The sequence below is a fragment of the Drosophila eugracilis genome, unplaced genomic scaffold (genome assembly GCF_018153835.1).
Source record: "Drosophila eugracilis isolate 14026-0451.02 unplaced genomic scaffold, ASM1815383v1 contig_1765, whole genome shotgun sequence".
Lineage (NCBI taxonomy): Eukaryota > Metazoa > Arthropoda > Insecta > Diptera > Drosophilidae > Drosophila > Drosophila eugracilis.
Genome location: NW_024572605.1, coordinates 5,778,506 through 5,804,761, shown reverse-complemented (window position 1 = coordinate 5,804,761; position 26,256 = coordinate 5,778,506). Strand labels below are relative to the sequence as shown.

At 44.4% G+C, this 26,256-nt stretch overlaps 12 protein-coding genes across 13 annotated transcripts; 5 read left to right on the top strand and 7 right to left on the bottom strand.

The window, feature by feature from the left end:
• Positions 1-662: 662 nt before the first annotated feature.
• LOC108104815 (clavesin-2) lies at positions 663-11,897 on the bottom strand. Its single transcript, XM_017211099.2, has 4 exons — positions 11,794-11,897; positions 1,712-2,023; positions 1,282-1,648; positions 663-1,225 (listed from the first exon to the last, which is right to left on the bottom strand). Exons 2-4 carry the CDS (start codon positions 2,008-2,010, stop codon positions 953-955), a joined length of 939 nt encoding a protein of 312 aa, XP_017066588.1. The 5' UTR covers positions 2,011-2,023; positions 11,794-11,897; the 3' UTR covers positions 663-952.
• LOC108104816 (alpha-tocopherol transfer protein-like) lies at positions 3,013-4,489 on the top strand. Its single transcript, XM_017211100.1, has 3 exons — positions 3,013-3,335; positions 3,395-3,767; positions 4,155-4,489. The coding sequence occupies exons 1-3, from the start codon at positions 3,037-3,039 to the stop codon at positions 4,407-4,409; spliced, it is 927 nt and encodes a 308-aa protein (XP_017066589.1). The 5' UTR covers positions 3,013-3,036; the 3' UTR covers positions 4,410-4,489.
• On the top strand, positions 4,704-6,015 carry LOC108104758 (neuropeptide FF receptor 2). The gene is made up of 3 exons (XM_017210993.1): positions 4,704-4,730; positions 4,784-5,413; positions 5,473-6,015. The coding sequence occupies exons 1-3, from the start codon at positions 4,704-4,706 to the stop codon at positions 6,013-6,015; spliced, it is 1,200 nt and encodes a 399-aa protein (XP_017066482.1).
• Positions 6,177-17,807, top strand: LOC108104812. Its single transcript, XM_017211096.2, has 13 exons — positions 6,177-6,434; positions 7,524-8,377; positions 8,431-8,605; positions 8,662-8,828; positions 8,887-8,952; positions 9,001-9,735; positions 9,786-10,875; positions 10,932-11,314; positions 11,375-11,556; positions 12,082-12,851; positions 12,915-13,091; positions 16,969-17,386; positions 17,444-17,807. The coding sequence occupies exons 1-13, from the start codon at positions 6,263-6,265 to the stop codon at positions 17,763-17,765; spliced, it is 5,511 nt and encodes a 1,836-aa protein (XP_017066585.1). The 5' UTR covers positions 6,177-6,262; the 3' UTR covers positions 17,766-17,807.
• On the bottom strand, positions 6,443-11,881 carry LOC108104817 (RWD domain-containing protein 2B). The gene is given in 2 exon segments (XM_017211101.1): positions 6,443-7,359; positions 11,794-11,881. A coding segment is annotated over 1 exon segment (867 nt). The 5' UTR covers positions 7,358-7,359; positions 11,794-11,881; the 3' UTR covers positions 6,443-6,490.
• On the bottom strand, positions 13,087-15,015 carry LOC108104813. The gene is made up of 2 exons (XM_017211097.1): positions 14,548-15,015; positions 13,087-14,485 (listed from the first exon to the last, which is right to left on the bottom strand). The coding sequence occupies exons 1-2, from the start codon at positions 14,817-14,819 to the stop codon at positions 13,429-13,431; spliced, it is 1,329 nt and encodes a 442-aa protein (XP_017066586.1). The 5' UTR covers positions 14,820-15,015; the 3' UTR covers positions 13,087-13,428.
• On the bottom strand, positions 15,147-16,878 carry LOC108104814 (putative N(4)-(beta-N-acetylglucosaminyl)-L-asparaginase GG24090). The gene is made up of 2 exons (XM_017211098.2): positions 16,542-16,878; positions 15,147-16,488 (listed from the first exon to the last, which is right to left on the bottom strand). The coding sequence occupies exons 1-2, from the start codon at positions 16,643-16,645 to the stop codon at positions 15,408-15,410; spliced, it is 1,185 nt and encodes a 394-aa protein (XP_017066587.1). The 5' UTR covers positions 16,646-16,878; the 3' UTR covers positions 15,147-15,407.
• LOC108104818 (60S ribosomal protein L31) lies at positions 17,771-18,629 on the bottom strand. Its single transcript, XM_017211102.2, has 3 exons — positions 18,541-18,629; positions 18,048-18,307; positions 17,771-17,983 (listed from the first exon to the last, which is right to left on the bottom strand). Exons 2-3 carry the CDS (start codon positions 18,269-18,271, stop codon positions 17,833-17,835), a joined length of 375 nt encoding a protein of 124 aa, XP_017066591.1. The 5' UTR covers positions 18,272-18,307; positions 18,541-18,629; the 3' UTR covers positions 17,771-17,832.
• A 199-nt stretch (positions 18,630-18,828) lies between these two features.
• Positions 18,829-19,468, top strand: LOC108104798 (transmembrane protein 234 homolog). The gene is made up of 3 exons (XM_017211069.2): positions 18,829-18,934; positions 18,991-19,296; positions 19,356-19,468. The coding sequence occupies exons 1-3, from the start codon at positions 18,919-18,921 to the stop codon at positions 19,454-19,456; spliced, it is 423 nt and encodes a 140-aa protein (XP_017066558.1). The 5' UTR covers positions 18,829-18,918; the 3' UTR covers positions 19,457-19,468.
• Positions 19,459-20,945, bottom strand: LOC108104797 (uroporphyrinogen decarboxylase). Of its 2 annotated transcripts, XM_017211067.2 has the most exons (3): positions 20,772-20,945; positions 19,905-20,648; positions 19,459-19,850 (listed from the first exon to the last, which is right to left on the bottom strand). In XM_017211067.2, exons 1-3 carry the CDS (start codon positions 20,784-20,786, stop codon positions 19,539-19,541), a joined length of 1,071 nt encoding a protein of 356 aa, XP_017066556.1. In that variant the 5' UTR covers positions 20,787-20,945; the 3' UTR covers positions 19,459-19,538. The 2 variants fall into 2 exon arrangements, with proteins under 2 accessions (XP_017066556.1, XP_017066555.1); XM_017211066.2 differs by lacking the exon at positions 20,772-20,945 and having other exon boundaries at positions 19,905-20,764.
• Positions 20,946-21,133: 188 nt separating this feature from the next.
• On the top strand, positions 21,134-23,738 carry LOC108104795 (SET and MYND domain-containing protein 4). Its single transcript, XM_017211064.1, has 4 exons — positions 21,134-21,892; positions 21,953-22,979; positions 23,048-23,366; positions 23,423-23,738. Exons 1-3 carry the CDS (start codon positions 21,234-21,236, stop codon positions 23,294-23,296), a joined length of 1,935 nt encoding a protein of 644 aa, XP_017066553.1. The 5' UTR covers positions 21,134-21,233; the 3' UTR covers positions 23,297-23,366; positions 23,423-23,738.
• Positions 23,648-25,986, bottom strand: LOC108104796 (5'-nucleotidase domain-containing protein 3). Its single transcript, XM_017211065.2, has 7 exons — positions 25,631-25,986; positions 25,099-25,502; positions 24,726-25,021; positions 24,481-24,667; positions 24,282-24,422; positions 24,071-24,222; positions 23,648-24,011 (listed from the first exon to the last, which is right to left on the bottom strand). The coding sequence occupies exons 1-7, from the start codon at positions 25,887-25,889 to the stop codon at positions 23,807-23,809; spliced, it is 1,644 nt and encodes a 547-aa protein (XP_017066554.1). The 5' UTR covers positions 25,890-25,986; the 3' UTR covers positions 23,648-23,806.
• Positions 25,987-26,256: the final 270 nt, after the last annotated feature.

Below are 26,256 nucleotides of genomic sequence, written 5' to 3'. Positions count from 1 at the left end.
TACAAATTCAAAAAAGTCAGGTAAAAAATAATATATGAGATAAATTTCAAAGCTCTTACCTTGATTTTGACATAAGCAAAAGTGTATTGATTTTACTTATCAAAAGTTTAGTTCAAACATCCATCAGTCAGCCATTAGGCGTTTATCTATGTCAGATAAAGCTTATTGCCCCCCATAAACTTAGAAATTTAACCCACAAGTAATGGTAATAGCAATTAAGTTTTTAGTTGTACAGACATTTAAACAAATTCGCTTTAATTTATTAACACACTCAACATGGGGTCTACAATACATTGTCACTTTTAACTTTAGTCATTTAACTATGTATGTATTATCCATAAATATAGATGCATGTATATGTGTAAACTAGTATCAAAAATTAGTAGAAACGACACTTAACCAACGGAAAAAAATATCGAAAATATATATATATATTCATGTACCGTATGTATAAAAATATGCGATAAAATAAAAGCCAACAACAACTTAGCACGCAAGTAGAAGACGTTGAGGATTTCATCATGAAAATGCATTATGGGATCATGGTAGGATGAATCGTTTGGGTATATCTGTATATATATTTAACCCTCGCGACCGGACGTTAGAATGTGTTAAGTATGTGCGTTGATAAGGACAACAATAAATTAAAATCGACAATAATGTGAGGTTTTTGTGCCATTTGATGGCGTTACATTTTCTTCTTATTTCTTTTTAGTGTGCACTTGTTTATCATATTGTTCAATTTGCTTTTAGTTTCGATGTTTATCGTTTATGGTTCCATTTTATAAAATATCAGGTTCTGCTATGACCAAAGATCGCTATAGCGCTGTAGTGTCTATACAATCCAGTGTATATATATATTTATATACATATATATCGGGCTGTGTATTTAGAGGGGCGTACTTATAGGATGTGCATCAAAATATACAACTAACTGCCCGGGGTCAACGCCTCAATCGAAGTTCAACTTTCGGAAAGTTCCGTCGTTCGGCACTCCGGCCACCAACGGAGCGGCCCTCCCCTGTTCTTTCTCGCTGGCCGCTCGCAATTTCTCGTCCACACCATATCGCTCGTCTTCCATAAAGTACGTGGAGAAGCTGGTCAACTGGGTCTCGTATCGAGACATAGCATCCGCCAGGGAGCCATTCTCGCCGCCCATCTCTGCTGGCAAATACTCTTTGCCGATGGCCTTTTGCAGGGACTCGAGGTTAGAGTGGATGTGTAGCTGCAGGAACAGAGTGGTCAACTATAGTATATAGAGGCATATCCTTTTAAACTCACCAGCTCCTTTTGCTTCATGACATTTCGAACTAATCCCAGGACAAACTGTGTCTCTCTGGAGGCATTTACGATGTGAGTAGCCACTAAATTCGCTGGAATACCATGCTCTAGGAATGCATTCATCCTTTTGAACATGCCTGGATCGAACTGCAGCAGCAGAGAGTAGGGGATTTTGGTAAAGTCGATAATTTCCACAACGCCAGACACGTTCCAGTTGTCGTCCGTGTTGAGCTCGATCTCGGCGCGGAAGGCATGGAATCGAAAGATGTCGCTGACACTGTGCTTGGAAGGTTCAATGTGGCCCATTCGTGTGTAGTGGATACGTGGGCCACCAGGGCCAATAGGGTTGGGCAATGTGGCGAATATTCTACGATAAATGCACAGCTATTAAAGTCTATTAACTTCATTTGAAGGGGAATCCCCAACTTACCCTGAACGAGCCAGTTCCAGCAGCTTATCGTCTACCAAACGACTTTTGAGCAGTTCTCGCTCCTTGGACTTGTAGCTGTAGTAGAAGAGCACCCGTGTTTTGGCCTCCTCTACGTCCCAGTGGCAGAAGCGCAGGAAGGCCACCAGGAACTGATCGTCTGTTCGCGCCTCCAGGTAGTTTTGCTCTACAATCCAAGTCCGCAGGGCCTCGATCTTGGCGACCACAGTGGTCGAGTCTTCGCCAAGCTGAGATCGAGCCACCTCGGCTAACTCCGGGACTAGGGTTCGTATCTTGGCCATGGTCACAGGGGATCTGGAATACGATCGAAACTTGCCTTAAATTTTGAGATACGAAGCCAAAGGTTGGGAGTGTGCTGAAGTGTGTGTGTGCTGTGGCCAGGTGCGAACACGACTAATCGAAATTTCAGTGCCCGCCTGCCTAGACAGGGTTTCCATTGTATTGTAGAAAGGGAACCCTTCCAACTGATTCGATAGCTGGCACACTGGTGCAAAGGCACCTAAAAAACTTTGCAACATGGAGCAAACTCACAGTGACAAACAATTTGTAGCTGCAGATTGTGCGATATCAGTGACCGATAGAGCAAACACAAATAGCCAGGTTTAGTAGATATGATAACACACCTGCTAGGTCCAGAAGTACTTAAGTAATTAAAGTTTAATTTAATATATTTATGATTATTAGATTAAAGTATAAATAATATTTAATAACCTTGTAGGTGGAGCTAATGTTTGTTATCTATTTACTACTATATATTTCTTAACTCAAACTTAATGATCTGAATTAGGGATTTCATGTACTTTCTGGACTGATAATTGATTGACTTTGACTTTTGTAAACTAAAAATATATATGTATATAATCTTTTTCTTAAAATAGCAATATTTCCACTTGAAAAGGCATCAACTTTTAAAGCCAATCATTGGGTTATTCCAGCCAACTGTGCCTTTTCGATTCAGCGATAAGATATGGAGATAAGCTGTGGCGTGGTTCGATCCCCTAACTCTGCCAAAATAGCTTCCCCAGCAGCTGCACACATATTCGCCGATGCAGTCAGACCGTAATCTTATCTCCTCTGGCGAGAGACTTCGACCGCCCACACACCGGATCGGTTTGGATCGAATGGGGCGTCTGGCCAAAATGAGAGCAATAGGAATAGCCATGTCCGTTATCAGCTGAATGAGTGGCCATAAAGGCACTAGATTAGCTTTTGACGGTTACGTTTCGGCCGGAGATTTCGGCTGCCGTGTGATTAGAGAAAGCGTTTAGTAGCCATCCAGCTGCCACGAAGCAAGCGACTTCCCAGAAATGGCCGAACTGCGTCCCCTGAGCGCCGAACTCCGTCGCATTGCCGAAACGGAACTAAACGAGGTGGAGGATCGGGTATCCACCGATTTAGTAGCTCTGCGGGATTGGCTGGCTAAGCAGCCGCATCTAAAAGCTCGTCAGGATGATCAGTTTCTGGTTGGTTTCCTTCGGGGCTGCAAATTCAGCCTGGAGAAGACCAAGTCCAAATTGGATTACTTCTACACCATCAAGACCCTAATGCCCGAACTCTTTGGCAGTCGATTGGTGGACGAGAAGAACTTAGCTTTGTGTCGAACGGGGTAAGTGGACTTCACATAATCAAGTCAAGGAGATAGGATAAGCCAAGAAATTCTTTCAGAACCTATGTCCGTTTGCCAAAACCTTGGGGAGTAGCTGGACCCCGCCTGCAGCTTACAAATTATGAAAAATTTGATCCCAAACAGTTCAAGTTACTGGATCTCTTCCGCTACCAAACGATGCTTTCGGAGCAGGCAATCCGTGAGGATGACAATAGCAACATTAGTGGCTACGTCGAGATCATTGACATGGCTAAACTGAGCCTTAGTTTTTTGGCCCAACTGGATTTTACCCTTATCAAAAAAATGGGTATATTCGCAGAGAAAGCTCAACCCACTCGCCTGAAAGGAGTGCATCTCATCAATTGCCCCAAGGAGGGAGTGGCTCTCTTGAATCTGGCCAAGAGCCTTATGCCCAGCAAGCTCCAGCAACGGGTGAGTAACCAAGAATAGCTGAATAATCAGTGGCACTTCGGCTAATTTATTTTCGTCGCTTATCGGACACTTCACGGGGATTATCAGCTGGTCTGACAGCGAGCTGTTGATAAGCGTTAAAGAGCTACACCTCTCTCTCACCCTTGAACCGTTAATTAATATTTCACAAATCAGAGCAATTAACTTCCGAGCAATGCTCACATATTGTCAAGTGCAGCGTGTGGAAAGGCATTGCCTAAGGTCAGTTGACCAACGCACATGGGCTCTTATCATTGAAATGTTAGGCCGAGGCCTAGAGAAATATACATACAGGGAATTGCGAAAAGATATATCAGCAAGCACGACAACAATCCGTATGACGTATGACTAACACTTAACTTTTTACAGTTTCACGTGTACAAAAATCTGGAGCAATTATACGAGGTAATACCTCGTGAATACCTTCCGGAGGAATATGGAGGCACCAATGGACGTATAACCGATATTCAAGCGGAGGCCGAGAAGCGATTGCTGTCCTACAAGAACTATTTCGCAGAGGATTCCCAGTACGGAGTGGATGAACATCTACGTCCTGGAAAGCGTGTTAGTGCCGATTCCATTTTCGGTGTTGAGGGATCTTTCCGAAAACTCGACATCGATTAAAGCCCGACGATGTTCAAATTAGTTATTTAACGAAAGGGTAGAATCGTCTCAATTAAAATCAGTAAATTCAAACCCAAAAATTGTTCACTTGACTTCATGAGAATCGCCGAGAGAGGCCCGACAGATGGCCAAATCACTGAGCCATTAGCTTTTAGTAAGCGCTATCTCTGACACTTGTTAATGGCTTTGTCAATCAGCAAACAGAATTAAGAGGGATTACTTTTTGGTCATGTTAATTTGCTGCACCCGAAGGCAGTTCCTCTGCGGAAGGCACCCAAGCAGGAAGCCAACGGAATGACCTCGTTCTCGAGCAGCAATGAAGTTCGTAGGAATAAATTTACTAACTGCAGATTAGTTCAATGTTTATCCCTTAGTTCGACTTCAGCAAATGGGATTTCCCAGCCGAGCGCATCTGGTTGCACAAGCCCAGCGGCGAGATAACCTGGAAGATCTGCACATTTGTGCCACTTATTGCCTTTGGTCTGTATGGAAACTTCACCATGGTTTATCTGATAGCCACGAATCGCTCTTTAAGATCGCCCACCAATTTGATTATTGCCAATATGGCTGTGGCGGATCTGCTGACTTTGGCTATTTGCCCAGCAATGTTTATGCTAAACGATTTCTATCAGAACTACCAATTGGGCTGTGTGGGCTGTAAGCTAGAGGGTTTTCTGGTTGTGGTTTTTCTCATCACAGCTGTGCTCAATCTTTCGGTGGTTAGCTATGATCGTCTAACGGCCATCGTGTTGCCAATGGAGACACGTCTCACTATAAGGGGAGTCCAGGTCGTTGTGGTCTGCACCTGGATCCTGGGTATTCTGTTGGCATCCCCGTTAGCTTTGTATCGATCTTACAGGGTGAGAATCTGGAAGAACTTCACAGAGCGATATTGCAAGGAAAACACATCCATCCTTCCCAAGTACTGGTATGTGCTTATTACCATTTTGGTGTGGTTACCACTGGGCATCATGCTCATCTGCTACATAGCCATATTTTATAAGGTAAGCAAAGAAAGTACTTTCACTTTGGATATTCTTCTAAAAAGGAACTTCGAACACAGCTTGATCGGTATGAAAAACGAGTACTAAGTCGAGAGAATCCGCTAACAGTCAGCTACAAACGAAGCGTGGCCAAAACCCTTTTCATTGTGGTCGTGGTTTTTGCCGTTCTCCGTCTGCCATTTACAATTCTAGTTGTTCTACGAGAAAAATACTTCGATGAAGACGTTTCAGTTAGTAGTGGAATGCAACTATTCTGGTATATCTCCCAGTATTTGATGTTCCTTAATGCCGCCGTCAATCCTCTCATCTATGGATTTAACAATGAAAACTTTAGAAAGGCTTATTATCAAATTTCCTGGGTTCGGCGATGGAAAGACGCTTCGAAAATGAAGAAGGCTTCTGGATCAAAGCATTGCTGTTACTGTGCTTTTATGAAGAAGGGTGAACGAAAGGCAGAAGAACCACAGCAGCCTGCGAACGTTGATAAGGACTTGAGCAAGGATATATCTATTGAAGAACCGACGGCCAAGACAACTGAGAGGATTCGAGATGATCCTGCTGATTCACTTGCACCGGAAATTGAGGCAGACGGATTTATATAATAATAATAATAATCTGTAAGCGTTAATCAAATATATCAATATATAAATTTAAAGACTCTTACGGCCCATCAGTTCTGATATACCCACTAAACTAAAGGGTATTTTAACAGCTGACAATATCTCTATCTCAGAGCTTTAATAACCGTTGGTAAACCTACTCTTGGTGGTAAAAACTATTTATCAAAAAGTGCACGTGGTACAGTTGTACACAGTATTTCGTTTTGTATCGTTTACAAAAAAAAAATATATGTATCAAATGTGTCGCGTTTTGTTTATATTGATATTTGTGTGTACTATCGCCCAGGGGATCAGTTTAGAAGTAAACTTCCAAGAATCCTATCCCACACACATCCTCAATTCCGATCAGGAATCGACTCTCCATAAACGAGGAACTGATGTTCCTCAATTTTTCGATCAAGGTTTGAATAGAAATAACAAAATTTATTTACATTTTGAATTTTGCTGGCCAACTCGCTCAGGCTAAACCAAACAATTCAGACTTCATATAGCCAAAACCGTGGGCCTCGAGGAAGCGGATGAACTGACCCATGTTCATCACGCCTTCCTCGGCGTTGAATAGCTGCTCACTGAAGTCCTCGAATCCCCGTTTACGCTGCCGCGGTTCGGTTCGTACCACACTAATTTTCTGCCAGCGTAAGGCCTTGATAGTGCGCCAGAACTCCTGGACATTCTCGGATTCACCTTCTACGCATATGATGCCTGGGTTGCCAGGTCGACTAAAACCAGTGAGTTCTAATTGTCGGGCCTGACGAATCAGCTCCTGACGCTTGGCAGTGGATTTTATGTGGTGGGAATAGATCCATAAGCGCTCCAGGTGGGAAGTTGCAGGTTTTGTACTATCTTGCTGTTCTGCAACCGTCTCTGCGAACTCGGATTCCGGTCGTTTTAAAAGATCTTCGACGTGTTCTTGCAGCCAGCTGAGCATCTGAAAAATATACGGCTCGCTGTCCTCCTCTCCTCTTTCGCTTTGATACTGCTCCATGTCAATTTTCAAGCGATGCTCTTTTGATTTTCCTAGAAGTGGAGTGTGCACACTGAGCCGCGCCTACTCCAAAAGTGGATACAGATGCGGCAGCTCCACTCGAACTTCCACATTTCGATTAGCCGACAGATTTAACTTTACAACATACTCCAAATGCGATCGAAGACTGGCAGTGGGTTTTGGTATATCTTGCTCAAGGAACTCATTAAAATCGGCAACTACGCCGGCATCAAGCATTTCCAGCTCTCCGGATGCACAATATATGGAGTTCAGTAGTTCCAGCTCTTCTAGCTGCTGTCCAATGCAGCGGCGGTAGGTGTGTAGCTCCTCCTCGGCCATGGCTAACGGAGAGTTAGAGAGAATTGTTTGGTTTAGTCAGCGGCGGCGGATTGCTTATGACCCTAACCTAGAGTTGAAAGCTAAAAGCTAAAGCAAAAAGCTTGTAGAAAAAGATGAATTTTTAAACTTAATATAGAGATTATTGCCTGATTTATTTAACTCGCAGCTAGCTTTAGTTTCGATGGCCTCAAGCGAGTGGCCTCAGTGCCAGTTCTTTTTCCCCTGGACATCTGCATCCTCCAACTGCCCACGGTAAAGTATGCAACAGCACTTCACAAAGATGCAGCTGGTGTGCGTCATTTTGCCGTGTTTACGTGGCGTCCAGCGGAGCAGGACTATCAACTCCTAGTGCAACTGCCAGCACCAAAAGCGATGGCTCTGGATTGCCTGGCCTTTGCTGGACGTGGATACGTGGCTCTGAGCTACAACCTAACCGAACCTGTTCGCCAGGCACGTGAAGGATCACCCATCTATGAGCTATCGCCGGAAACGGGTATACGGACAGTGCAGTATTTTTCGGGAACGCAATTGCGGGGCATGTACCTACGAATCAGCAGCCAGGAACTGACTTTACTGCAAGCCTTCGACTCAGCGGAAAAGTGTCCTTACTTTAAGTGGATGGGTAAGAGTTTCCGACGACTGGGAGCAATACCCTGTAACAATGCTAGACGATTGGAAGCCTTCGGTATCGACTATACCGACTACGTGGCCGTGGCCAACTATGCTGATTCAGAGGGACGTACTGCTACGCGTTCAGAAATCTTTAGATGGGATACCAAAACCCAGAGGTTCCAGCTCTTCCAACGTCTGCGCAGCAATGGAGCAGTGGACGTGAAGTATTTCAGTCTCCCAGTAAACGAGGTCAGGCGTAGGCACTTTCTCATCTTGGGAAACACAGTTGGTGGAACCGGCGCGGAAGCTGGCGAAGCAGACACTGTTATCTATGTCTTCGAAAAGGGACAATTTGTGCCCTATCAACGGTTAAGTTTCTTTGCATTGGAAAGGGTTCTGCCAGTTCAGGTAGTTAGGGATTTGGGTATTTATGACGTCCTTATAATTTGCAATCTTCTTAGCACTCCATCTCTGAGAAGTTCCTACTATTGGTGGCATGCAATAGGCAGGATGTAAGCATATACAATCTAAACGACTGGAGATTCGAGGAATCCAAGGTGCAATTCACCGAAGGACCTTTTAGCCGTGGAGTGGCCAGAATGAGAAGTTATGAGGAGGGAGATCAAAGCTATTTAGGTAGGTATCCATTCGGGGTTTTAAAATGTCAAAAACTTACTTTTTACTTTCCCAAGTTATTGCCAACGAGAATATGGCCGCCAATGAGACGAACATCTTCCAACCGCTCTACAAACAGGATGAGCATGCCAATATACTCCGCCAGCAAATCATTGACTGGGCTCGAGAGCAAAGAAAGCGATTGGAGCTAGTGAATGTAGAGCAGCTTTTAAAGAGACTGGAGGTAAGTAGAGTATAGTATAAGATTCCGTACAGTAAACAACAGATTTTACTACATATAGGAAAAGCTGAAGCAACGCGAGGAGAAACTAAAATGGTCTGCAATCAAACAAGTGAAAGCGAAAGCGGTAAGCTAAGTATTAAAATTATCTTCAAGTTATGTAACGTATGTTTAGTTTGAGGATAAAAACATGAAGCTAACACAGAACTACTGGAAGGCTTTAAAGTTAACCAAACAGGCTTTGGATGAACTCGAACGGAAAGCGGAATCAGCGATGTCGAGACAACCCATGAAAAGATCCGCTGACGAACCAAGTGATAATATTAACTTCGAGGAGGTCACAGTTGACACCCTGGTGGTGCATGGCAAAGTACAAGCAGATCATATTAATGGCATTGATACTAAGAACCCCGTTTACGAATCCGTGACTGCAGGGAAAGTTTTTGTGAGCGAAAAATACACAGAACCCGCAAGGATAAAACAGAAACCGATGCTTGAGGAGTTGAAAGTAAAAGATTTGCAACTAAAGGGTAGGTTCAATGGCCTCAAATGGGAAGAACTTTTGGAATTGACTCTAAAACGCAGCGGTAAGGAAGTCCAGTTTATCAAGGCTCGTGTAGATTTGGACCACCTTCAAGCTGAGACTGTGCAGGTCAATAACAAAGAAGTTAACGATCGCCCGCTTGGACAACTTATTCCGGTGGATGGTGGAAACTTCATTGTACAGCAGGATGTGCAGTTTGCACAGCCTATCCAGGTCAATCGGCTCCTTATCAACGACCGGCTTAACCACATCCATGTCGATCGCCAGCAATTTGATGTGCTGCTCAAGCAAGCGAATCACACTCAGGTCATCGAGGGTTCCAAGCGATTTGAGAATGTTCGTGTTCTAGAACCAATTACCATTGCGGTGGGTAACCCCAAATATCTTTAAAAATAATCTTATAATAAACTCTTTAGGGCCAAATGATGGGGGCTGATTTAAGAGCCATGTCACCAGCAAAGGTTACACACAAATCAATACAACTTCAGGGGGATTTTGTTATTGACAGCGATGTGACCATTGGACGGCTTCTGCAAATTAAAGATTTGGTAGATGAGCCCACTAAGCGATCAGCAGCAGAAACCTTAAGTCGTGGTCTGCGATTGGATCATCCCATAGAGGATGTGAATATAAACTTTCTACAACCTCTTATAGCCAACGATACGGAGTTAAGCTTCCTTAACACCCAAGACCTACAAAATCTGGTTAAACTAAACGTGGATGAAGTCCAGTTGGTGCAAGGAAGTAAGACGTTTCCTCAGAGTCTGGAGATAGTTGATGGTTTTGGTGAGGTCAAATGGCTGAATGGCATTGATACGGAGAGACTCCCAGAAATACTGCTGACAAAGAGTGGCAATCAAACTATTTATACTCCAATGCAAGTCCAAAGCATCGAAGTGGATCAGGTGAATTCATCCGAGCTTTTATTGAATGGCTTCAGATTGGAGGACTATCTTCAAGTTGGCACGGATCAGGACTCAAATGGAACCTTGTATATAGACAACTTGGAAGTAAAAGAGATGGGCGTGGAAGACCTGTACTTAAATGGCCTCCTCTTTGGCCAACCACTGTCTTCCATATATGATCATGGAAGCAAATCCCTGGACAGCTGGCATGTTCCACCTAATTTTAATGGCACATTGTCTGCACAGAATCTTTGGCTCAGTGGCAACATAAACCAAGTGAACGTGAATCACTTAGAGCAGCAGTTGCAACAGCTGGCGGGCAACATCAAATACGTGGGTGACTTTATCTTTGAGCAGGAAGTTAACATTAGTTCTCTAACATTTGAGAACTCCCTGAACGGAATTGAAGCCCATAGATTTGGTCACTGCTGGCTGGAGACCGAAGGCGATCAGAATTTTACGGCTCTATTGGAACTGGCTTCATTGGACAGCAATGAAGGCATTTGGCTAAGTGGACAACTGAACAACCACACTTTACAAGATCTCGTAAATCGTAGCTATAGGCTCAACGAATCGGAACACCTGCAAGCAGTGCGATTTGGTGAGCATAAAAAGATTTATTTTAATTTTAACAACTATAAAAAAGTTACCTCTTAGAAAATCCCATTGTGTTGCAATCGGAGCTTGTGTTGAATCAACTCAATGGGCTCCGAGTGCCGGAGGATTTGCTCTACCAAAATGGCGGAGGTTACATCTCTGCTCCAGTTAGCATAGAAGGTAACTTGAAGGTAGCAGGGTTGTCTAACATTACCAGCCTGAATGGTTATCCTTTGGATGAGTTGGAAAAGTATTTAAGTGGGCAAACTGATGACACCTTTTTAGCAGAGAATGTAAAGTTCAGTGGAGCACCCACTTATCAGTTACTTAATGGTCAGAATCTGGACAACCTCCTGAATGAAGTTTGGCTGGACAACGAACGGATTGAACTAAGAGAATTGAAATTGGAATCTGGCCAATTTGAAGGACTGCTGGAGTTCCAGGTGGGTGGAGAACCTAGCAAAAACTTACAGCTTTTTTTAAGAAAACATTTTGTCCAATAGGGACCCATTAATGGGCACCAAGTGGATCACATCAAAAACAACTATTTCAGCCGGACGCGCAGTAATCAGATGAAAACTCCCCTGAGCTTCCAGCATGACGTCACGTTCGCACAGCCTCCAGTCGCAAAATATGTTGAACTACGACGTGGCAATAGTGACGTTTTAATGGAGGGCACCAGCAGGTAAGTGAAATTGGCCAAATGATCGCGGTGCAAAGTGTAATGGGCAGGTGGTGTATTGTAAGTATCACGTTTCACTTTCGCAATTGTTTACGCGCTAACAGTTTTAGAGTCACTGCACCAGCACTAGTCAGCTGTGCATTCCGTTTGGCAGGTGAAATTTCTGTACACGTTTGCAGTTTACGCGGGGAATGCGGGAGTTGCATTCGTTAATAACACTTGCAGGTGTGCTTTAATTACCTCGTCAATTGGTCACTGATTGGGTTTGGTTAAATGCACTTTTTACGGTCGGGCAGTTTCGGCAGAGCAGAGGTTTGTGATTTGAAACAACAAAAACGCCTTGGATGGAATCCCAAACGCTTGTGAACTAGCGATGACAGTAACATCGATATACCAATAGATTCGGAACGCTTATCGGTTAATTCAGAGATCGTTAAATTTAAAAATGAAAGATTTTTATTATAATTTTTTTATTGTACTGCTCTTATAATTTGTATTATAATAAGAGATAAACTTTTCTTTTCCTAGCAACTTCTCGCTGGATTTTGATGATTTTGTAGGACACACTTTAAAAACAGCTGGAGCGCATACTATTAGCGGAAAATGGCATCTGGGTGAAGCCTCGGTATTCGGAAATTTAAATAATGTGCTCATAAATCAACTCAACCTAGTTGATGATGTAGTTAGAATTCCCGAAAATAATAGCAGTAACAGCCCCTGCACAATTCAGGCACTGAAAACCGTAAAGAGAGCCAATATAAGTCGGCTATATATAACACCTGAAAGTCAGGTGGCGAATGTTCCTCTGGCCAAGTGGATAAATGAAGCTGTCTATCTTTACGGGAACCACAGCATTACTGGCACTACCCGCCTGGATAACGTGAATCTGTACAATGACCTTGTTGTAAATGGACCTGTAAACGGTATCATCTGGAAGCCGGAAAATCTGCTTTTACTAGACAATGATCAGGAAGTACAGGGCTCTCTGCTGGTAACCAACAGTCTGCCCGATCGGCAGCAAATCTATAGCAACAACGTTGAGAATCTCTGGGTAGATTCCGTTAATGGATTGCCAGTAAACGAGTTACTGGCCAACAAGGCACAAAACCGTCCAAACCTTCACGTTGAGAGCCAATTGATCTTCACTCAGCCATTAACAGTGGGTCAATATGATGTGGGAAATGAAAATGGTCTCTATGATAATTATTTTAAGTGGAAACGGGGTACCAGTGCAAATACCCTTAAATCTTGGCAGAAACTTCAGGAAAATATAGCAGCTGTAAAGTCCAGATTGACGAGTAAGTGGAATATAAATAGATCAAGAATTATGTACTTTTAGTTATATTATGCTCCTCCAACAGATCCACCAAAAGTTCTGGAAAACTTTTCGCTGCTGCAGAAAATTCCTCATCAAGCATCTGAAATGAAAATGATCTCCTTAAACAACTCCGACATACTGGTAGTCTCGGAGCAGAGATCTAACAAACTATTCTTTTACGCCTGGGACCCGGACAAGCAGCTCTTCTCGCGAAATTCAAGTAAGTTATGTAGCTTTATTTGCATAAGAACGTATTTTAAAATCAAGTGACACATTGGACCTTAAGCTAGGGACATGCGAATTCGACTGAAATCTCAAACTTACAAATACATTTAAAATTCAGCGTTGTGGAGTGCACAGACTTAGACTTACACTTTAAATTCGTTTCCAAATCGAACGAAACAGTTTATAAATACGTTTGTGCAGACCCACAACGCCGACGTTTAAAAACGAATAAAATATTACAAGAAAAGGATTGAGGCAGGTCTACATAACTACCTTCCAGTTTGTCTAATACGTAGGCTGAGTAATCATTTAAATCGTGAGTATCAGTCGGTCTATTGCTCCAGTTCGTCGCTCTGGACATCGAGGATGGCTCGCAAGATGCCCAACTCTAGTTTGGCAGATGCACGCGAAGAGAGTCGGTTCATCACATTGGCCACGTATAGACCAAGAGACTCGTGTCGCGACGAGTTGCACAGATTCTTGAAAAAGGTCGGTGGCAGCGAGTTGTCGAAGTTGCCAAGGTTAATTATCTCGGGTGTGTTTGAGGAGGTGGCGTTGATCTTAGGGTCGAAGATAATGTCATTCTTGAAGTCCAGTTCCTCGATGTGCGGCGAAAAGCCGTTTGTGGAGGCCACAGAGGTGGAAGCAATGGTTGCGGCCGTTGACGAGGTCGGTCCTCCACCACCGCTGCCGTTGATCTGTTGCGCCGCCGGAATAGTAATGATGTTGATGCCCGGCGGCGGTGTCTGGTTGTCCTCGCGCTCCGTCTTGACCTGCATCAGCTGAGCAGTGGTTGTGTGCACCACATTGGCAGCCGGTTGGTGCTCTGGAACGCTGGTAAACGCTGGAGTGGCTGCTACAGACGGGGCTACCTGCTTTGGGCTCGTGGTCTTGGTTTGCTTTTTTTGTGCTGTTGAGGTGTACTCCTCTGAAAGTTTGCGCTTCAGCGAATCTGGCAGCTGTATGGTTGTACGAGAGCTAGATCTCAAACCACTGAGTGGTGCCTGTTGCGCGGTCGTCGATTTGAGCGCAGCTCCTGCCCCCGATCCGGGCGTCTTCTTCACTGTAATCCCTTTCTTTTGAAGCACTGCTGCGGCGGCGGACAATGTGCTGTTTGTTGTTGAACGCGGTGCGTTGTTCGCTAGTGTATTAAGCAATTTCTTCTCCTCGAACGGTGGACGCGGAGTGTCCACGTTAGGTTTGGAATACACCCGCTCATCTTTCTCCGGCGAACCGGTGCTGTGCGACTTTGTAGGGCTTTCGCCGTCTGAAGATGCCGATCCGGTGGAGTTGGCGGGTTGTCCGTACTGTTGGCCTTCCTCATCGTCCTCCGGCTCCTGGACCTCCAGCATCTCATACTCCTCGACCTCATCCATCGGAACTTGATCGCTGCAGGGAAAATATAACGATAGTTAATCTTCAAAGATTTTTGCGCTTTTCACTCCACTTACTCCTCCTCCTTAGCAGAGACCTTTGGCTCCTGGTGGATCTGGTGCATCAGACTGAAGAGTTTCCACGCCGAGTTGCCCTTAAGCTTCTCCTGCTCATACTTTTTCTGCAGCACAATGAAAATGGAACGCGATTCGTGCACGGATAGCTTGTTAAGGCGTCCGATCCTGGCCCACGCCTCTTCCTGCTCCTGCTTGGTGGCGCCGCCATTGTTTGGATGCAATACCTTCTCCTTTGCGATATCCTGCAGAATTTTGTCTAATTGAATTGCCATTTTAGTCAGCGACTTGCGGCCCGCTGGTTGCGCGTTCTTGATAATTTTGGAGGCTGTTTTGTTTACACCGCGATCCACGAAATATTATTTGCAACTTATATTCGCTTCGTTTTCGCTCTCCGCTTTTTGCACCTTTCGCTTCTCTTTTCCTCGTCTGTATTTGGCGTCGGTAATTTGGCGGAAAATGTGACCGTGCGACGTGCAAATACCGAAAATGCCGCCTTTTGGTACAGTTATAGGCTACAGGGCTCTTTCGTTGCGGTGAACTGAAAATCGTAAAATATTTTCATTTGGAAATATTTATTTTTTAAATAAAATTAGTTTTTATTTAAGTTTAAAATATTTTTTCTGTTTTATTTGGGTAACTTTTTAATTGGAAACACTATATCTTTCAGTCCAGAATTTTAAGGTGACCATCACAAAGCATTTTTAAAAGTGGTTATCGCCAATCAACGGTACAACGCCGTATATCGAAAAACAATTCCAATACAAAAATTCAAAAATTAATCGATAAAAAACACCTAAAAATAGTAGGAAAATTAAAATCAAATTACAATGTCATTAAAACCCTTTGCATTTTCAGTGTTCTTATAAGAACACCACATTTACTTTTTCTTGACCCGCTATGCACTTGACTGTTTCCAACCGAGTGGGACCGTTGGGTCCTGCGGGACTGCTGACTACGAAGGGGAACTCATCCAATCCGTAGCAGGCGGCTGCATAGTTTCCAAGCCGATCAACGGCTATGACGGCGCCCATAAAATCCTTGTGGTGTTTTATCATCCGGCGTATTCCCACTGCGGCCGCCTCAGCTGGAGGCTTACCCACGCGCATGGCCTCCACGGCTAGAAGCGAGGGCAGAAACCGCATCATCACATCTCCGTCCCCAGTGGCCACAGCGGCGCCCACCTCGTTGTCCGCATAAGCACCGGCACCCGGAATTGGAGAATCCCCGACACGACCAGGAATCTTGTGACGCGCACCGTTGGTGGATGTGCCCGCGTGGATGTTACTTTCTACATCGATGGCTATCATGCCGATGGTGTCGTGGTTCTTGCGCCCGATTTCATACTCGTTGCGGGCACGGTCTTCCTTCCAGCGAGTCAGGGGAGTGGGCCGAGGCTTGTAGGGGCCACAGGAAACCTTGGGATCGGGGTGCACGTTCCACCAGAAGTTCGGCTGACAGTTTTCCGCCATCCATTGTAGCCACATGTCCTTTGACTCTGGCGTGATCAGTGATTCAGACTCGAATCCCATTGCATTCGCAAAGGCGGACGCCGCATCACCGACCAACATGGTGTGTTGCGTGTGTTCCAGAACATGACGCGCCACCTTGATGGCATCCTTTATGCGTCGCAGACCAGCCACAGCGCCCACGTCCATGGTCCCACCGTCCATGACCATTGCGTCCAACGTAGTCTCACCCGACTCGTCCGGGGATCCGCCGTATCCCACTGTTCGGTCGCACTGCAGTTTCTCGCACTTTGAGCAGCCCTCTACCACGGCGTTGCGAGTCTGCCGTAGTCCACCCTTGCTCTGCTTAAGGATCCGCCAGGCCAACATATTGGAAGCCGTGAAGTTCCATGTGTTGATGACCATGGGAAGCAACTCCCCCGTCGTCCTATTCGTCTTCAATGTATTCGAAGCAGCAGGTGTTGTTGATTTTGAGCTGCAAAGGGGCGTGTCTTAGTAGACAAAAGACTGGCGACATGTGTCGCTTACCTAAATGCCGAGGCCAGCGTTGGCTTTTGCGAAGTATCTACCGCAAGGCTCGGAAATGGCATCAAAGCCAAACAAATTACCCAAAGACATCCTGCCAAGAGCATTGTTATTTTTACTGATTTTTAAGTGGACGTCGCTCTATTTGAAATCTTGTTTAATACTGAAGGAAAATAATCGGGAGCTGCTTTTAAACGCTTGCAGTTTAACCTCACTCCGATGTTTTCTTATCGGCTGTTTTGATATACCCTTTTAAGAAGTCCTATGGATTTTACGGTTTATTTCAAAAAGCTCATTTTTTCCAATGTGAAGGTAAAATCACTAATCGCTAAAGCTGATGATAAAAAAAAGTATTGTATTTCTTCAGTAAAAACCAGAAAGAGTATTCCCCAGTCCATATACATACATTGAGGTGTCTTTCTTTTTATAGGCTCCCCAGAACTAACACAGCTCTACAAGCAGAACTTGGAGCAATATACGAAGGTGGCAGATAACTCAAATGAATTGGAGTTTGCAGTGTTTGGGTTTCAGTGCAGGGGATTACAAGAAGTCAACCAAATAGTAATCCGATGCCTAGATAAGAACAATAACAGCAGGGAGGCAATCTTGGCCAGGCGGGAAGTAAAACAGTTGTTGGCAGTCGCTGATGCAGATGATATTCCCATTTTGCTAAAGACTTCCAAAGCTGTTGAGCTTTGGAAATGGATTAATGGCAGCTACACTCTAGTGAGCAGACTACTGGACGGTCAGGTGGAGAACATTGCACGGATACCACAAGAAGTCGGGATGGACAGTGGCTATGTGGCACTCTTGGCTACTTCGCCAGCAGCAGAGATTCATATTTACAGGTAAGCAAGTTGGCATATCACTGAATCGGCTTTCAGAATGTTTTACCCATTCAACAGCTTCAACAAGGATATGAACGACTTCCAATTAGATCAAGTCTTGAGCATCTCAGACTTTCAGCAGTCTCGTCAAATGCGTTTCATGTACCTGCCTGAGTCGGAGGATCTGCTGCTATGTGCATCCAATGTCCTGCCACAGCAACCGCTCACCATCTATCAGCATCGTGGTGTAGCAGGGTTCCAGCAAATCCTTGGCGACAGTGCGCTGCCAAAAGCCTATGCCTTGGAAGTGCTCGAGCTGCATAGCCAGAAGCTTCGCCTGCTATCCTTGGCTACGGAGGCTGGGGTCTACTTGGTGCAACCACAGTTTACAACACTTTAAGCCACTTTTTTGTTTTTCTAAATAAAAATTACTTTTTATTAACCGTTTGTGTCGTCAATTACGTTGCTTAGTCGTCGCTGGACTCGACGTTCTCGGTCTGCAAGTTCTTGAAGGTGGACACCGGCACATAGGTCACGTAGGTGTAGAGCTTGTTGGGGGAGTCCTCATCGTCGTTGCGTCGACGCGCCAGGCGCACACGGATGCGGAATGGAGTGGACCTGGAAGGAATTAACAAGATAATTAAACTGGTTAACCTTTCGGAGAGATTTCGGGATAACCCACCTGATACCCTTGGACCAGATATGCTTGTTTAGACGGGTGTCGATCCTCACATCGGTGGTGCCCATCTCCCTCTCGGCGAACTTGCGGATCTCCTTGATGGCACGGGGAGCGCGCTTCTTGAAGCCGATGTTGTGGACACGCTTGGCCAAGTGAATTGTGCACTCGCGGGTCACAACTTCGTTGATCGCCGATTTGTTGATTTTCTCGCCCTTGGTCTTGGTCATTGTGCTGTTTAGGCCGCAACGGTGCTATTCAATATCCTGCAAAGGTTTAACAACCGATTTAAGTCGACTAGCACAACATAAACAATCCACATATAGGTAACACTTTTCATCCGCCAAGAAATGACACAGAAATTGTTGCACAGTAGAAATTGACAACCCCTTCGGAGCGTTTTTGGTCTTTGGATATTGTGCACACAGTTTCATTGCATTTACTCCGTGGAAATATTCGATGTTTCCCGATTAAAATACAAAATTGCCAAATTACGAACCTCTCCGGAAATGAAAGCTACGAAAAAGAAAGAAGAAGAGGGGCTAGAGGTGGTTGGTGCTAGCTAGTGCGGAGGAAGTGGGGACTATCGGTGTGTCGATAAAACATCGATTGATTTTTTATCGATATATCTCTGCTTATATCCGTTAAAACTAGCTATTAAAATGGAACTAATTTTGAAAGACGATTTTAGAGGTTCAATTTTCTAAGTTTAAACATAATCAAATACAATTGTTTAAATTTTTTAAATTGTACGCAATTATCATGAGATAATTAATGGAAGAACAAATATTGCATTTTAATTCAGAAATTAATATATTTTAAGAATCTCCCTTATGCGATTGGTTGAAAACAGCTGTCCAGATGTAAACAAATAATAATGCTGGAGGTTGCTGGTGAGTTCTGAAATATATGACCTTATTACAAGTATTTCATACAACCATAATCCTAGCACAACTCATTGCCGTGGGTCTGCTATGGGGCGTTACCAATCCGTTTATACGCCTGGGCAGCCAAGGAATTGAATCTGTCCGGGATACAGGTTCCAAGTGGAGAAACCTTGTCCAGGAAGCCCGGACAATCGGCTCCCGGTGGCGTTATTGGATACCCTTCGGACTCAACCAGTGCGGAAGTGCTCTTTACGTGTGGACGCTACAAAATGCTAGCATTACGGTGGCTGTGCCAGTTGCCAATTCCCTGAGTTTCGCATTCACAGCAATAACCGGCTATGCGCTAGGGGAAAAATTGCCGGGAAAGAGTAAGCCAAAAGGGTAGTCTATAAATATTACCACTTTGTCTAACAACCTTATTCCACAGAAATTATCCTGGGCACCCTGCTCATCTGTTGCGGTAGCATCTTAATGATCTACGACAAAATCCTTCAAGAACAACAGCAACTAAATATAACATTCCAATGATCTTACCCTAAACCCAAGGCCATTTGTCTTTATTGCATTCGATAAATGAATTTTTAAATAATAGGATAAAGAGAGCCGCCGCTTATAAAGCTTTGTGCACAGCCTCCACCAGTACCTCCATGCTCGTAATCGGAGTCTGGGGCGTGATACCGTGTCCCAGATTGGCGATGTAGCGCGACTTGCCAAACTTGTGGACCATCTCGGTGGTCAAGTTGCGCAGCTCTTCAGGATCACGATACATGTCTTGGGGATCCAGGTTGCCCTGCAGCGTAATGTTCGGTCCAACCACATTGCGTGCTTCAACAGGATCCACAGTCCAGTCAAGTCCGATGACATCGTAGCCCAGTTCGCTCTGCTCCTTCAGCGAGTGTCCCGCACCCTTAGCAAACAATGTCTGGAAAAAGTCTCCCGATTAATAAGAACTAGATGTTACTTAAGACAGACTTACCATTGGGACCAGGGGAATAGCCTTCTTGGTGAGACGATCTACCAACTCATCGCGTATCCTTTTTAGGAAGGGCGCTCCCCATTGCAGGAACTGTTCCTTTGAAAGGTGCTCCGCGGAGGACTCAAAAACTTGGAGCATTTGAGCGCCAGCCTTTACCTGCATCTCCAAATAGTCCACAATAGTATCAGTCAGAAGACTAAGGAACAGCTTTGAATCCTCTGGATAATCGTTGAGCCAAGCCTTAGCCTTGGACATAGTCTTACTGCCGCCCCCCTCGATCATGTAGCCCATAAGGGTCCAAGGCGCTCCTGTGAAGCCAATAAGAGGCACTCTGCCCTCCAACTTGTGCCGCATCATGGTGATGGCGTCGCCCACATATCCAAGACGGGACAGGGCGCCATCGGGTGTAAGGCGTTTCAGGTCCTCTGGTATCACAATAGGTTGTGGCAGGACTGGACCTACTCCTGCGTGCATCTCAACAGTAAGGCCGAGTGCCTGCGGAATGACCAAAATGTCCGAGAAGATGATTGAGGCGTCCAGGTCGAAGCGGCGCAGTGGCTGCATGGTCACTTCGCAGGCCAGTTCTGGAGTACGACATACAGTAAAGAAGTCGTGTAGCTTACGCAGCTCCTGGAACTCAGGGAGGTACCGTCCCGCTTGTCGCATCACCCACACGGGCACGCGGTCGACTACTTCACCACGTGCGGCACGCAGCAGGTTATCATTCTTCAGCACGGGAAAAGGCTGAAAGTTTCCAATTCCATCAGTTTTTACGTTTTTTAGCAGGAGCCACACAAGGCACATCAGCCGAAGTCCAACCGACATGATGTAACTGGGGCCGCCACTTTAATCAACTGGGAATCTCACCTTAGCGTCTTTCATTCTGATTCAGGATGCCGGAAGGATAGATGAAAACTCTACAAGTTATTTTAACAGGCAACACCAGTCAAATTTGATGAAATTCGTTAAAAAATTCTGCAATCCTGCATGAGTGTGCGTTCTGCCGCACTTTGTTTACGTCAGTGTTACCAGAGGAAGACCAATCCAGATTTTAAAGCCTGTATGATTTGTGGAGAAGCATGGATGACAAAATCTTGTGATATTGAATTTTGTTTGATGCCCTAAGAAAAAAAATAAAAAATACAATCAAAATCAAATAAAAATGAAGTAAATATGATTTATTATTTTTTTAAATTGTAACTTATCGATAAAACTATTTGTAAAGCAGTTTTAAAAATAATCGATAGCGAAGGTTCGAGTTTCTTACAAAGCTCCTAAAAATTACCAACTGCGTCCTTAACGTAAACAAAAAAGCCGGCGAAATCGAAAATGGATCGTTTGGCTAATGTTTTTTCCCAGCAGGATAAATTTATATCTCTAGATGGAGGATATAAGGATGAATACGAAACCTTCAAGTCACTATACTCATTGCCAGCGGTAAAGCTTCAAGCATTCCAGCAGCTAACAGTTAAACTGCTGCAGCATTTCGAAAAGCCCCATGATAAGAAGAAGTGTGCTATAAAATCACGAAAATTTCGTGAGGAAGGCAATTTTGTGTTTAGAAGCTCCAGGTCGGGATCATCCCAGGACTCGGAAGGAATGCTAGAGGCCTGCAAGCTCTATACGGAAGCAGTTTTTAAGGCAGAGGATGCTGTGGATGAGCTAGCTTTAGCTTTTGCCAACCGAGGAATGGCACTGCAGGAGTATGGATACTACAAGGAATCCTACGATGACTGTGCCAATGCGCTGGAGTGTGGATATCCGGAAAAGTTGCGACACAAAGTTATAATGCGGCAGGCGCACTGTGCCTGGAAGCTGGAGAATATTGGGTTTTTAGAGGAGCATTTGTTTTGCCTGGAGAAGATGCAGTTGAACGAGACCTTCAAATTGCAGCTGGATGATCTACAAAATAAATTACAGAATCTTAAAAACCAATCCAAGGAGGTGTTACCACAAGGCGGAGCACATGAACAAGATATACAAGAAATGTAGGTTTACCTACTTGGATAAACATAAATTTTGTATTTCTTACTTCTTTAATTTGCCAGTGTTACAGATCCTGAACAGCGTGGACGCTATATGGTGGCCAAGGAAGCCATCACCAAGGGGAAAATAATTTTGTCAGAAAGAGCTTCCTGTTTTGTTCCCTTGGAACAGCGATTGATTTGTCAACAGTGTGCAGCCAGTTTAATGTGTGCACCCATACCCTGCTCCAAGTGTCATAAGCGGGTTGTCTACTGCTCCAGGAAATGTCGGGAGGCTCACTCAGCCATTCACAGATACGAGTGCGCCGCTTACCGAAAGAACATTCTTAAATTGCTGGGCGTTTCGCACTTGGCCTTGCGAATGGTCTTGGTTTATATACCCCACATGTTGCCTCAACTGCAGAAGAGCACCAGTGCCCAGGAGATTTGGGAAGGAATCTTGAATTTGGCAAAGATATCGGAATCCCCAGAAACTGTAACCGTCCCAGAGTATTTACAAAGCCTGCGCATGGTCAGCCATTTAGACCAAGCATCACAGTCTGAGCTTGTCTACCACACATTGAGTGCCAATCTGCTTCAAGTATATCTAACAGAGCACACCGACTTTTTTGAACAGTTTCGCTCCTCATCAGCCAGCATTAAAGATTGGCAAGTGATTACATCAGCCCTGATTCTTCGATCCGCCGGTCAGCTACTTTCGAATGGTCATGTAGGCAATGCCTTGGTGCCATTTGTCTTCGAGCCAAATGACTTCGCCCTGTTGCAGCCGGATATGTGGCAGAAGCCTCGCCACCTGAAGTTAGGTCAACTGCACAATATGGGCCACTTGGAGCTGATAACGGCCATCAATTTGCCCTACTTAAGTCTGTGCAACCACTCTTGTGATCCCTCTATTCGAACAAAGTTCGATGGTAATTCCGTAGTTAACTATGCTGCCAAGAACATCTTAGCAGGAGAGGAGATTTACAACTGTTATACGAGGGATTACAAAAACAGCTTAAAGGTTCAGCGTTCGGTACCCTTGAAGGAGGTCTACAAATTCCAGTGTAGCTGCGTTAAGTGCACCCAAAGCAATCCTGATCAGGATTATGTGAGTTTTTGCTTCGAGTTAAGAAATGTAGTACAAGTCCTGAAAACTTACATTTCCATTACTTTCAGCTTAATTTCCATCGGTATCGCTGCGAAAAACCCAACTGCCGACAGGAATTTCTCCCAAATGACAAACTTCAACAAAATAATCTCAGCTGGTGGCTAACATCAAACTCGGATAATTCAATAATTTGTACGGTTTGTAAGAAGCAGCAACAATACCCCTGGTTCAATGGATTCCTTAACCTCATCGAAGGCGACTCAGAATCAAAAATTTCGGAGCTTCTTAAGGCCTTTGATGATCTAGATAAATGGTAACTGGGTCATCACATTATCAAAAGAAACTTTGCTAAAGAACTGGTGTCAGCCTGTTTTCTGGAAATTGAAGGTAAACTATAGATTTTAAGCAGAATTCTACTTTTACAAAGAATTTTTCTCAAACAGTGGATATAAATGTTCTTGATGAACTTGAGTACAAAAATTTGACAAGGATTGTTCGAACACTACTAGAAGGCACTGCTGCTCAGTATGGAGATACCTCTATGGAATACATTGCTCAGATGACCTATCTCTGGGATCTTATTGCTTTGAAGAAATGCCAAAGCACTGAAAAGGAACTTTTAGAACTAAAGGGTAAGCTGGAATATCTGGCTACTGAGCACCGTGAAATTTTTTTGAACTATTACAACGATTTTATTGAGCAACAATGTAAATAACGATATACACGATATTAAATTCACTAGTTTCGAGCTACAAGCAATCAACACTGGCACTTTTTTCACCTACAACTAATATAAGCTTGCTAACAGGCATTCATCTTCATTTTGTCTAAATGAAGTGGGAGGCATATTCGTGGGGCATCACGCCCCGTCGGGGATAGAAGGTGTGGGTGGTGGAGAACTTGAGCAGATTTGTTATGTCGCTGGTGTAGATGTCGGCAAAGCGGAAGAGGCGTCTCGAGAAGTATGTGGGATTGTGATAAGTGCGGAAAACGCTGCCAAACTGCTCGTTGAACACGTTCTTTGTTTTGTTGCTGTTAAATATTGATGATAATGATAAAAATCAAATTGAAAAATAATACATTTTTTATACCGTAACTGATCCCGCTCCTCCATCCACTCTTTCAAGCAAATCTGTGCTGCCTCACTCTCATCGTCCTGCGTTTCCTCTATGAGCTGCGTCAGCATTTGCAGCCAATTGGCACTCATCTTGAAGTCCTCACGATTAAGGGTTTTAATTTCGTGCTGTAAAAATCAGGAAGGCCTTAAAGCAATTAAATAGTCGTAGCATGCTATGCACTCACAGCAAGTTCACTGATTATGGCTCCTGTTCGCCAACTGTGCTTCAGGGTAACATCTGCCAGGTCGCTGTACGGATGATCTCCGAAATAGAGCACGGAATGACCGCGCCAGCCTTTAAGTTCTTGAAGCTGCCTTACCGAACCCTGGAAAAAAATACAAATTGTAGCTTCGGTTATTTTAATTTAAAAAAAGATAACTTACTTCGTAGTAGATTTTTCCCTTCTCGAGCTTGAAGACCCGATCCCACAGATGAGACTGCGTTCGCTCGTCGAACAGCCTTATGGGTCGAGATTCATCCGTGAAGAACTTAGGTTTGCGAGCCTGCACTATGACCACATCAAAGAAATCACGCCAATTGGAGCCTACCAACCAGGACATGCCACAGTTCCTAAAAAACAACACAGTTAAAATATATATTGGGAAAACACCTACGATCACTTCCTTACACAAATGAATACGGACTATTAGTGACCAGAAAGAGATTCTTCCCCGCCTGCTGCAGTTTCTCGAAAAACTTGACTAGCTTCGGGTTGCGTTCTATGTACTTTTCGGTGTTCATCATCACCTTGCCATGCATTATGGGGTGGCAGGAGCCCATGGCGGTCCTGGTGTCATGGAAAACGATCTCCGGATTATAGTCGATACGATTGCGCTCAAAATATTCGATTACATTGCACAGCAGGCACATTTCAGGTACGGAAAATAAGTCGGCCAATTGCACCATTTTGGAGTTGGTGTTGTGCTAAAGGAGACAGAGGAAGGAGATCGTAAATCACTGATTGATAACCCTAACCCTGAAACGGGTGATAAGATATGCACCCTATAACTGTTGTTGGGACCCTCCACGTAGGCTATTGGCAGTAGGCGGTTGTGGTATAGCTTCAACACCTCCTCCGCCTCCACTTTAGTTCGTCCTCGGTAGACCGAGCCCAACTGCAGCTGTAGAAAGCTATCCAGTTTTACGAGTAGACCCTTTTCCACATCATAGTGCAGGCCGCGAACTGCAAAGTTGGGCTCGTACTCAAGTTCCAAGATATCCTCAGGATAGCGGAACCTTTTCACGAGCATCTCCCTGGCCAGGTTATACAGGAGGTCTTCTAGGATCGGTTTATAACAGGCAAGGGTATAGTCGTAATCAAATCCGTACACCTGCACCTCGCTGAGATCCAACTCGTTACAGGCGAACACGGCATCCGGATGCACATCAACGGGTAGTTTCTTGGCTAAAAAAGTCAAGTGATTCGTAATGGGGGAGGGTGTTACTAATAGGACCACTTGCGGACAGGTATTTTTAGATCGTGCACATACTACGCATATGCATATTGTATGCCTGCGTCTGGTTGAGGCTTACATTGGAACTTCTTTTTGGTGGCTTCGTGAAGCTTTTGGAAATCACTCACTGTTTTTGGGTGCGAGATCTGGGTGGGAGCAGCTGGAGCAGAAGCCCCACCGTCCGACGAGAAAGCGCGGGATTCGGATCTAAAATTTGATTTGCATGGCAAAGGAGACAGGATAGCGATGGAATCCCAGTTCCGGAGGACACTACCAGCCCGCAGGAGCACATTCTGCCGGAGAAGCGCACTGACGTTCGGACTACCTGCCGCGCACATTTAATTCGATACTAAATTGCCAATTAAGCCCGTTTGTTATGTACACTATGTGGGGGCGGAGTGGGTTGCATGCCATATGGATGGGGTGGGGTGTGACCGGACAGAATGCCCCCAAAAAATACCGATACGCGGATCTAATACGGTCATTGGAGCAGTTGTTATCTATTATGTCTCTAATTATAGCTATTGAATATTCTTTCCTTATTTCATGGTTGCTTCTATATATTTATCATAAAATATAAATCTATATGAAAAGCATTGGATATACAAACAAAACGAAATAAATATTCATATATACAAATTTATTACAAGTTTAGGGTATATAAATAAAACTTATTCAAAAACCTGAATTTCCTATACTGCTATT